Source organism: Gopherus evgoodei, chromosome 1 (genome assembly GCF_007399415.2).
Source record: "Gopherus evgoodei ecotype Sinaloan lineage chromosome 1, rGopEvg1_v1.p, whole genome shotgun sequence".
Classification (NCBI taxonomy): Eukaryota; Metazoa; Chordata; order Testudines; family Testudinidae; genus Gopherus; species Gopherus evgoodei.
Genome location: NC_044322.1, coordinates 246,698,808 through 246,710,893, shown reverse-complemented (window position 1 = coordinate 246,710,893; position 12,086 = coordinate 246,698,808). Strand labels below are relative to the sequence as shown.

The 12,086-nt window shown below is 42.2% G+C and overlaps 1 protein-coding gene across 4 annotated transcripts in view; it reads left to right on the top strand.

Moving 5' to 3' along the window:
* Positions 1-12,086, top strand: part of PIK3C2G (phosphatidylinositol-4-phosphate 3-kinase catalytic subunit type 2 gamma) — a 335,543-nt gene that overhangs the window by 118,249 nt on the left and 205,208 nt on the right. For all 4 annotated transcript variants that reach the window (XR_003997645.1, XM_030541961.1, XM_030541971.1 and 1 more), the window contains one exon: positions 1,201-1,389. Coding sequence is in view for 3 of the 4 variants with exons in the window: in XM_030541961.1 (XP_030397821.1) it covers positions 1,201-1,389 (189 nt within the window). In the remaining variant the exon portion in view is untranslated. The remainder of the gene's footprint in view (positions 1-1,200; positions 1,390-12,086) is intronic.

Here is a 12,086-nt window from a genome sequence, read left to right as displayed (position 1 = left end):
TTTCAGGGCTTGATTCAACTTCCAACTATTAGGAGTTAGGAGAAAATTTCCCTGAAGGCAGGTTATCCCATTACTACCTACAGCAGAGATTTTTGAACCTTCCTCTGATACCTCTGATGCTGGTTACTGTCCAAGATGGGATGCTGGACAAGATAGATGAAATCATGGATCTGATCTAGTGTTTCACCTCCTATGTTCTTTCAGAGCCTTAGTGATATTTATAATATTAATTATGAATATTGTCTATTTGTGATTTATTGTACATTTTTCAAGCTTGTTTTTAGAGCTTGAGTTTAAACGAGGATTGCCTGTTTACATTAGCAATTTTATCTTGATTAAGTTTTTGTTTGTGATGATACTGAACCCTAAGATTTAAGTAGGCTATTTGTTTTATGGACCAAAAAAAGGCGTATGAATTGTTGATGCATTGAAGGACATACGGTACACATTAACCTGGGGTTCTTTTCATGGGCTTACTGAATTTTACAATATTGGAGGATGCCAAGGCATTTCATTAATATGACATTTGCCCCTCTCTGTGAGGTAGGTGGCACTACACCCATTCTGCAGATGAGTAAAATGATGCACAGCAGGCGAGACTGGTTCTTTGAAAGAGGCTTGGAAAGTGAAAGGAGCTTTCTTCCTACCTATCCTCTTTGCACACCCTATGCAAGGACCAAGAACAATCATGTGTGTGTGAGAGAGAGGGAGGGAGAGAGTAAAAAGGCCACATGTTTTCTAAGTCTCATATCCTAGACTGTATATGAATGCTTTCACCTGAGTTGATCAGTGGTTGGGAGCGAGGGAGTGAAAGCTGACTAGCTGTGTTATAATCAGTAGTTGTAACCACAGTTAATTAGAGATGCTATAGAATAGGCAGTGGATACGACAGTAATTTCTCTGCCCAGAACTGCACACACTGAAAAAAAAACTAGAGAGAAAGAGAGAGCACGCAAGCTTGGCAAAGTGAAATATTTGTATGTGCATCTCTTTTGAGAGTTCGTCTTTATATGTCCCAAGGCTGACAGATCCAGATTATAAATATCACTTCTTCATAAGAGCTGATGCACAGAAAATGATATCCAATCCCAAGGAGAACAAGTAGCTAGAAAGCAGTGCCCTCTCTTTACAATAGTTTGCTGCTACACAAGGCTCTAGGTGGTTTTAATTTCGAACTGAATTTCTAATCTTCTCTTCCAGGTTGTTAGAGCAAGAGAGAAGATTTTTATGGTTTTATCGTTCCTACTGCAATAATGAAAACTGTTCCCTTTCTTTGGTACTGGGCAGTGCCCCCAGTTGGGATCGAAAGAGCATATCAGAAATGTACACAGTGTTGCGGGAATGGAGCTTTTCTAACCCTTTGGAGGCACTTGGGCTTCTGACTTTCAGGTAAGAGAAAATTAACAAAGTCAGAAAATAAGAATAAACAGACTCCTAGTCTGCTGATTGATTCAGCACTTTGAGTTGCTCAGTATAATACCAAGCTTTGGTTCATTGACTGTCTGCTTTCAGCTTTGCCTCTGTATCAGAATGAAGATGTAACTGGAACTCTTGAGCTGACCTTCAGTTGAATCCGCTGGCCCTGCCTTCTTGGCTGAGAAGTTTGCTATTTTCCAGGATAATTGAAAGCATATTTCTTTCTATATGATGGATTCATTCAGTTTCTAGTAACAGGTGATCAGTCAGATACTTAGCACTTATACAGCACTTTGCATCTTAATGCTGCTGTACAGACATAAAGTGAGTAATGGAGATGGAGCTGAACCATGCTTGTAAATCAAGATGCTACCTCAAAGTGACCTTTGCCACCTGCCCGTGGGGCAATTGAGAACCGGCTTCTAATGTTGTGCTCTCATTAACTTTCAGTGAGAGCTGGGTGCCTTTTGTGCATCAGAAAGTGTCTCTGCTGTTGAGGGTATCTTTTAATCTGTGACATGCATAATCTCCAGCAAAAAGAACCTGTGTCAGCAAATGTATTTTCTGAAGTTATTTTGGGGGAGGGGGTTGTTTTAAGAAATCTGTGTGTGAAAACATCACACAACCTGACAAAATTAGGGTGCAAATGATGCATTGTCAAGCCCTTGCTTGTCTGGGTGTTGAGATTTCCATGATTAAACCTGCAAATCCTGCTTTGCAAACTGATTTACTAGCTATAAACCATATCTTTAGAAAAGAAATTAAAAGGAGAGGTTTTGGAGACTTCACCTAATCCCTTTGCCCAGTGAGTAAGGACTTCATACCCTCATTACTCATTTACAAAATCAGATACTTAAACATATATATTTAAAAATAACCCCTGATGAGCATTGCCTTCAAGCATTATTCTTACCCCCCCTCCTTCTCTGGTTTAGGTTTGAATCCAAAGTATTAAGCTTCCCCACATACATACAAACATCGCCTATTGAAATTTAATGGGAGTTCTGCATGCAAAGATCTTGAAGGATTAGGTCTTTAGTGCATGGAAAGCACTAAGGAATATTGGAATATATGTGATTGTGCTCAGGCAGTGTATGTGTGCATACCATGTTTGCCATCATTACAATATTTTTGTGCTTTCATGACTTACCAGAGCACCCTTTTATAGTTGGAATAAATACAATGACAAGCACCACATTGATGTTCTCTCTCCAGACTGGCAAAACTCTTAATGGTGATTTAGGGGACGCACCAAGGTTTAAAAACAGAACCTTGAACTAGTTCTGGCTACACCCACAGTTGGCATTTCTGGAGACAAAGGACTCAATTCTTCCTTGAAGATCCAGCTTTGCATTGGGAGTGGTATGCAGTTTTATAGCCCCATCACGTGCTCCAAAAGGCATTGTGACTCACATTGCCTGAAAGCCTTTCACAGAGCACATTTGCTATGCCACACTTTTATATGTCTTCACTGCAGTCCTGATGTGTGGTTGCAGCAAATGTAGGCACACCCAAGCTAACTTTGATCTAGCTGGATGAAAGCTAGCTTGAGTAACAATAATATGTTAGCTGTTGCAGCACGGTTGGCAGTACAGTCTATCCTCCAGAGTACAATCCCACCCCAAACCCTGGGTACATCTCGGCCATGTCATAGCCACTGCTGCTGTGACTACATTGTTGTTACTCAGGCTAGCTTTTGTATAGCTAGATCAAAACTAGTCCAGATATACCTACAGGAGCCACAATCACGCCTTCCAACTGTGGCACACCCTTACAAGATGCAATGTACACCCCTCTCTGAGTCTGTCTAGCTCTGCAGGTTGGCATGGAAGGGTGGGCTGAGGTCATAACTCTGACTCCTCCAATGCAGCCTGTGGAATGGCTGGCCAAGAGTAAATACTTGTGCTTGGGATTTGAGGGGAAAGTTTCCCCTAATTACATACCTTCGCAGGAGACGTGCGCACTCTGGTTTATATTTTACAAACATGTTAACAAAAGAGACCGAGGATCTCAGTAGAAGTCTTCTTTTCTTTAAATATTCTGACTTTAAATATTTAATGTCCCTAGCATGTTGCATGTGTGTTTAAGACCAATAGGGAAGCTGTCTTTGGGGATTAGGGAGAGTACATTGCTCTCTAAACATTCATTTTAAAAGGACCAGTTTCAGAGATGGCTGAACTGCTGGAGAGGAGCGGGGGTTCAGATGGCTGGGATTGTGGTGACTTGTTTTTAACCTATTAAATAATTATCAGTTAAGTAGCAGCAGTGGCTGTACAGCTAACTTGGCTTCACGTTCACACTCTGACCTTCAATCAGTTTGGACTGTAGATTCATTGACTAAGGCCTAGGCTACACTTGCGAGTTACAGTGCAATAAAGCAGCCTCGGGCGCCCTAGCTCACTCCTCATCCACACTGGCAAGGCATGTAGAACGCTCTGACTCTGCAGCTACAGCACTGCTGGTACTCCATCTTGGCAAGTGGACTAACGTTTACTGCACCCCCGCTGGAGTGCCGCAGCGCCAGTGTGAATGAGATGTTGCGTTACTGCGCTGTGATCAGCCTCCGGAAACGTCCCATAATCCCCTTCATTCAAGTGGCCACTCTTGTCATTGTTGTGAAATCAGCTTCAGAAATGTGGAAAAGCCCTGTCAAAGCTCTGTTTCGGAGAAGCTGGCTGCTTTTCAGGTCCGAGAAAAAGCAAACATTTACTGTTTGCTCTGAGTGAAAGAGAGAGAGGCCAGGGGAGGAAGAGGGTCTGAACTTACAAGACAGCATGCTGACACACTCAGCACCCCAAAAACCCACTCTCTCCCACCACATATATACAGCACACTCTCTGTCGCACTCCACTCCACCCTATTTGAAAAACACGTTGCAGTCACTTGCATGCTGAGATAGCTGCCCATAATGCACCACTCCGAATGCCACTGCAAGTTCCACAAATGTGGCCACGCCAGTGCACTTGAAGCTATCAGTGTGGACAGATTGCAGCGCTTTCCCTACTGCGCTCTACGAAGGCGGCTTTAACTCACAGTGCTCTACATCTGCAAGTGTAGCCATGCCCTAAGCTGTCTGGGAAGACTTGCTCTACTCTGGTCTACATTATGCTTGGCTCTGGCAATTTTTACCCTCTGCTCCTGATTTCTTAGGGCAACAAAATGTCCTCCTAATTTCTTTTGATTAGAAATTAAACTACAAAAGGATGCCATATGCAAAGAAAAGGTGAGATGTGACTGACAGAAATGCTTCTTGTCTCAGCGTGTGTTTTCTCATGTGATCCAATAAGTATTCTTCATTTAATTAAAAAGTTGTTTCATGAGGACTGGAAAGCTCAGGGCTTGCTAATGGGAATCTTTGATCTCTGGGTTGCTTGTTCAAATGTAGTCCAGTATGATGGTAACCAGAAGTCATTACCATCTGATGATTGTTCTGTGGCTTGTGTACATGAAATGAGTTGGCTGGTCTCTGGATAAATTTCTACATCACAGAAGTTGCCACAGCACCTGTCTCTATTTGGCATGTTTATTCTCAGTCTCATCCAAGAAATTATGGGTCAAAATTTTCAGAATGACTGGTAATTTTGGGTGCTTCAGTTTTTGGTTGCTGTAGTTTTGGGGTGCCCAATTTGAGACATCTTAAGGGTCCTGATTTTCTGAGTGTGGGTGCTCAGCTCTTTCTGAAACACAGATTGGGTACCCAAACATCTCTAGTCACTTTTGAAAGCCTTGAGCTAAAGAAACTAAATTACCTGTAGGGCATGGCCTTCTCAGAGCAAGATTAAAGGACATTTCCTGAGCGCTAAGCTCACTTTTGCAAAGGGTAAGAGGAAGGAAGAGAAGTCACTGAGACAACATCCAGTTGTCTTGATCGCAAGAAGTCAGTACATCCCATGCAATTTAATGAGAGTTGCAGATTCTCTGTACCACTCAGGATCAAGCCCCAGTGTTCAGAATACAGCGCTCTCTGCCATATGGTATAACTTTAAAATTAGCTGCTCATAAGCCAATTAAGTATATGTTTTAATAGATGCATCTCATTCTTCTGGCATGTCTCTCCCTTTGCTGACTATCTTCTCTACTTTACAAGCACGACTCCAGGCAGACTAATAATAAGCTAGTCATTTATGCACTAGAAAAGGAGAAGTTTCATAAACTGGAAACATATTCATGCTATGTTTCACAGATAAATTTAGTAGCAGTCTTGCATCCAATACATGCAACAAGCATGGATTCCTAGGGCCTCCCAGGAGCCAGTCCTTAAAAACCAATTTAAAAAACATAGAAGAGCTCTTTAATGAAGGAAGGAGGGTAGAGAGCAGAATAAGATTTTACGCTCTTAGTTTTACCTCTAATTTCAGGGAAGGTTGATTACAAACTACAGTCTGAAAAATATAAATTCTTTCCCAAGGCAATGGGTAGAAAACTGGTCCCTCCTCCCCTGCGCTGCTTGCTGCTGTCCTATGCATTTCCACCTCCATTTTCATCATTGGCTTTCCTTACTTACCTTCCTTGGGAGAAAGCCAAGATTTTAGTTGAACTCTAACTTCTCTGCATGGCACACCAGTCAGGGAAATGATACAGGCACAGTTATTGTGATGATGGAGAAAAGCCGAATGCAGTGTTATAAATTTGATTATATATGTGGTGGGCACACTTATACACTGTATACATGTAGGGCAGGTGCACCTAAAAATTGTCAAGTTATTTTGCTTTTCAGATTACATATGTTCTTCTATATTTTGTATATATGAACCCATTAGCTAACCTGAAAAATAAAATAACAAGGGTTCAGTGGGGTGGAGAGAGAAACTAGATGGTATAAGAAAGAGAAACAGATTTTCCTGCCAAACTATGGGCTGCACAACTTCAAGGACTTAGGGACTAGAACCCAGATCAAGAGAACCTAGGGTGGCTGAGATTCCTACAGTGCCACCAAGAAACAATGCAAAGGTACAGCCAGGGAGCATCATGGAGTGTATGCACTGCAGAAAGTACCGCCCATGAGATCAAGAATGATAATACTCTGCGACCCTTTGTTTGGCCAAGTGCCCCTACTTAACCCTTGTGGTTGTCCCAAGAAGCTTTCTGGGTATCTACACAGACCTTGGCCTGCTGCAGTGCCAGATTTTGCCTTATCTCCTGATCTCTGACTCCTTCCCCTTGATTCTAACCCAGTACTCCCTCTGATATCTGGTCTTTGAACCCAGCCTGACTCTGATCCTGACTCTTGTTTATGGGACCTGACCCTGCGATTCCTCCAACTCCTGCCTGGTGACTCCTGTTCCTGGTGGACAGACCTCAGCCCAGCTGTGACTACTAGACCAGGCCATCTCCACCCCACTTGCTTACAACAGGAGAGTGAAGAGGAGTATGAACCCCTCTTATATCCCTCTGCATGCTAAGAGGATCTTGACTTCAGGCACATGGGGTAAGAGGGTTTATGTGCCTGCTTATGCCATTCCCAGAACAGGTGCGCAAAGAGGGGTGGGAAATGGACAGTCCTGCCTATTTTTTAACCAAAGTTGCTGAGCCAACACTTTTTCTAGACTGGAAGTAAGTTGTTAGCACCCATGCTCAAAGAGGAAGCAGGATTAGAATTGATAGGGTTTTGAGTCTTCTCTACTGGGCTTTATCGGTCCCTGCAGAGTGAGCTGTCAGGCATAGAGTTTTAATCTCCAGCTGCTTTGGAAAAGAGGGTCTGGTTGGTCTCAAAAAGAACCTTAGGTTAGTGGGGTTAGAGTGCCTCAACAATAACAGATGGAAGAGAGGATGGCCAGTCCCCTTCAGAAACTAAAGGGGGTAGGGTGTCATTGGAAGGCCTTGAAGATAGCAGTGCTGGATAAGGGCCCCTGATGTTTGATCAAGCAGTGGGAGTGGGGGTAAGAAAGGGAGAGTGTTTGGGATTAGATACGCCTCTGGAGGTTTGAATTCCCTATCTTGAACATCCAAATGAACATTAAGAAGTCAGTTCATGGACAGCCTCTCTCCTTCTCTGCTGCTGGAATTATTTTGTGAATACCATAATTACACGAACCCTGCAATATGCTGAGATCCCCAGTTTTTACCCCTGTGACTATTAGAGATTATCCATCTAAAGAGTATAAAGGAGAGATGTTAACATGAGTGTCCTGGCAAAATATCAGCATCTTAAACTTCCCTGCTTCTCTTCTTAGTCACAATATCCTCCTTCGCTTCCTGAGCGGAACCTGATGTTAGTGTTTATTACTTTATTAGATATAGTGTTTATTACTTTATTAGATATAGTGACTAATGTGTCCCATCCCAAATGTGGCTGCACTATAGAGCTGGGTAAAGTTAAGTGTAATCTAATTTGTAAAAGTGTGTTGAAACTTGTGAAAGTCATATCACAAACAATAGTAAGAATATGTGGTGCAAATCCAGATTGTCTTCAGTAGAGTTGCTTCAAATTGACCCTGATGTAATTAGGAGTAGAATCTGCCTGGTTCCCTCCACATCAATAGCAGAATGCCAAATAAAATAATTGAGTAAGAAGCAGTTGGATTGCATTGTGTCTGTTGAATCTCTTTGATTCTGAAAATTATTATATATATATGTATGGAGTAGAATAAACACAGGCTTATCTGCCGTGTAAACAGGGATGTTACCACCCATCATTTGGTATTTATATTTAGATTTACAGGACAGACAAACTATAAAGTCATGAAACTGCTATGCATTAATGTTTTAATAGACAACACTCTACAATAAATAGCAGATCATTACTGAGGTATTCAATAGTCTTTTCAGTATCTGTAACTTTGATTAAATCTTTTGATTGCAAGCACACATAGTTATAATGGAAAACTGTTCTGGGTGGCTTGCAGTCTTTGTGCACAGATATGCAAAGGTGGGCAGAAAGCTAAACACCTAAGGACCACCTGAAGATTGTGTAGGTAAGATAGGAGGACATTTGTTGTCCTCTGGAAAAATATAAGATCCTAGCCCATGCATGTTTTCAAATGGAAAAGCCTTATTCAAAAATTGATTCCTACCCCTCCTCCTCTATCAATCATAGAAATGCAGGGCTGTAAGGGATCTCGAGAGGTCATCTAGTCCATCCCCTGGTGCTGAGCCAGGACCAAGTATAACTACACCAGGGGTCAGCAGCCTTTCAGAAGTGGTGTGCCGAGTCTTCATGTATTCACTTCTAATTGAAGAACAATTCGTCACCATCCTCTTTATGACAGCCCTTAACATATATGAAGACTGTTATCAGATCCACTCTCTCGGTCGTCTTCTCTGAAAACTATGCATGCCTGTTTTTTTAACCTTTCCTCATAGGTCAGGTTTTCTCAAGTGTTTACCATTTTTGTTGCTCTCCTATGGACGGTCTCCAGTTTGTCCACGTCCTTATTAAGCGTGGTTCCCAGAATTGAACACAATACTCCTGCTGAAGCCTCCCCAGTGTCAAGTAGAGTGGGACACAGAACCTCCCGTGTCTTACATATGAAACTCCTGGTAATTCCCCCCAAAAATATTAGCCCTTTTTCAGCTGCATCATGTTGTTGGTTCATATTCAATTTGTGATCCACTATAAATCCCCCAGATCCTTTTCAGCAGTACTACTGCCTAGCCAGTTATTCCCCATTTTGTTGTTTGGAATTTGAATCTTTTCTTAAATGTAGTACTTTTCACTTGCCTTTACTCAATCTCATCTTGATGATTTCAGACCAATTCTCCAGTTTTCAATGACATTTTGAATTCTAATCCTATCCTCCAAAGTGTTTACAACCTCTCCCATCTTGGTGTCATTTGCAAATTTTCTTCACTCCATTATCTAAGTCATTAATAAAAATATTAAATAGTAATGAACCCAGGACAGACCCCTGCAGGATCCCACTAGATATTTCCTCCCAGTTTGACAGCAAACCACTGATAAATACTTCCACTATTGTATTTCAATCAGTTTTGCACCACATTGTCCTAGTTTGCATATGAGAATGTCATGGGGGTGTACAAGTCAAAAACCTTTACTAAGATCAAGATATATCACATCTACAGCTTCCCCTCCCCTGCAGCCAGTAGGCCAGTAACCCTATCAAAGAAAGAAATTGGATTGGTTCGGCATGACTTGTTCTTGACAAATCCATATTGACTATTCCTTATAGCCCTATTATCCTCTAGGTGCATACAAATTGATTTGTTTAGTAATTTTTCCAGTATCTTCCCTGATGTGAAAGTGAAGCTGACTGGTCTATAATTTCCTCAGTTCTTCTTTAATCCCCTTTTTAAAGATAGATACTATGGGGTTTTTTTCTCTCCAGTTTTCTCCAGTCACCCTGGCACTTCAGTCACAAGGCATATTATAACCAAGTGGCAGATGATGTCGAATTTGGTTTGGCCAGGGGCAACCTGAAGCCAACATTCTGCACCATTTGCTATAATGGCAGTTGCTATAAACGGCATCCTGAACAACAGCCAAGGCCATCCATGTAAATCAGATGATGACATTCTCTCATGCTGGGTAGAACATTGGTTCAGGACACTGTGATATTCTCCAGCTGCCACTTGTTCAGAGCTGGATGATCTGGCAGTCACTGCAGTTCCAGATCCAGACATTTGTACTGATGCACCAACATTGGATGAAGTGAAGTGTGCCATCTCTAAACTGAAAAATGGATGTGCAGCTGGTGCTGATGGCATCCCCTCAGAGCTGCTAAAATGTGCTATTGATCCTGTAGCACAATCAGTTCTGGTCATCTTTCATCTGGTGTGGAGAACTGGAACCCTGCAAACTGCCTGGAAAGATGGTATTGTGATCTCACTCTCTCTAAAGGCAAGGGACCACACACTGAATGTAAAAACTACGGGCCGATCACCTTGCTCTCTGTTCCAGGGAAGATATTTGTGAATGTTTTGCTGGCACGCCTGCAATGCTACATCGGAAGCATTGTCCCCAACAGTCAGGCTTTACAAGGAACAGGTCCACATTAGATGCCATTTTGGCCCTTTGCTTGTTGGAGATACGTTGTGAGTTCAGGAAGCCCCCGCACATAGCGTATGTTGATCTTAAGGTTGCTTTTGATTCACTAGAGCTTGTCGCATTATGGAATGCCTTAAAGGGCATAGGTGTCCCTAACACTCTGCTGGACTTGAATAGAGAGCTGCATAATGGAACTACTGCCTGTGTTCGTCTGGGGAACTGGATGTCAGTGCCTTAAATGAATATCTGGTGTTAGGCAGGGTTGCGTTTTGGCCCCTGCACATTTTTGTTGGGCAATGGATTTCATAATGCAGCATTCCATCTGGTCCGTGGGCATTGAGATCGGTGATGTCTCACTCAAACTTTGACTACGCTGCTGCTGATGTTCTTTTACTACAGAGCCGCGACAGGTTTTGTGAGGCATTCCAGCATATGGGGAGGAATCAGCTAAGATTGGTCTCCATGTTTCATGGTCAAAGACAAAACTGCAAAATCTAGGACAAGGTCCACCTGTGGCTCCAATCTCTTTGAACAATGAAATTGTTGAATTAGTTTCCAGCTTTTGCTATCTCTGTTCTATACTTACCAGCTCCTCCAATTCTCTCACATGGAGGTTCTCCGTCGGATTAGCATCGCAGCATCTGCCATGGGCCATTTACAACAGATATGGAATAATCATCTTCATAGTATGACAACCACGTTCTGGATTTATTTGAGCTGTATCCTTCCCATACGGTTGTACAGCTGCAAAAAATGGACACTACGCTGCTCAGACTGGACAAAGCTGGAGGCTTTCCACACAAAATACCAACATCGTATATTGGGCATAAAATGGAATGACTTCATTAGTAATGTAGATGTTTATGGTCACTTGGATGTACAGATTTCTGGGGCCATTGTCCACAGGCAGCACCTTATGTTTTTCTGACATGTTGCAAAGATGCCACAAGACATTCCCGCATACACTGTTCTCCAGGTGTCATGTTACATTTGGGATAAAATTCCACCAACCGAAGGGTGGAGGCAGCCCAAAAACCAACCCCCTATTACATGGGTTCATCATGTCTGTTCGGATGTCGGACTCTTAGGCTGTCAAGCCTTTGCAGTTGCACAGGAATGGACCAAATGGTGAACGGTCGCTATCGCTGTCTGTCTGGCTAAGCCTTGAAGAAATAGTGGTAGTCTTCTGGGATGTCACCCATCACCATGAGTTCTGAAAGATATGATAATGGTTCCAACATTGTTTCAGAAAATTCCTTAGATACCCTCAGATGCATTTCATCACGTCCTGCCGATATTAATTGTGTTAAGTATCTGGTCACCGTTAACCTTTTTAATGCATATTTCACTTCAGGAAGGAGGTGTTTAGTGAAGACTGATGTTGTCCATTATTAGCTCTCCTTCCCTGCAAAGTAGAAGACCTATCCTTTCCTTCATCTTTCTCTTATTCCTAAAGTATTTATAGAACCTCATCTTATTTGCATTTTATGTTTCTTGCTAGCTGTAACTCATTTTGTGCCTTAGCCTTTCTGATTTTGTCCCTACATGCTTGTGCTATTCTTTTGTACTCATCCATAGCAATCTGTCCATGCTTCCAGTTTTTGTAGGATTGTAATAATTTTCAGGTCATTGAAGAGCTCTGGATGGGGCTCTTACTATTCTTCCTATCTTTTCATCACATTGGAATAGTTTGCTATTGTGCCTTTAATATTGTCCATTGGAGAAA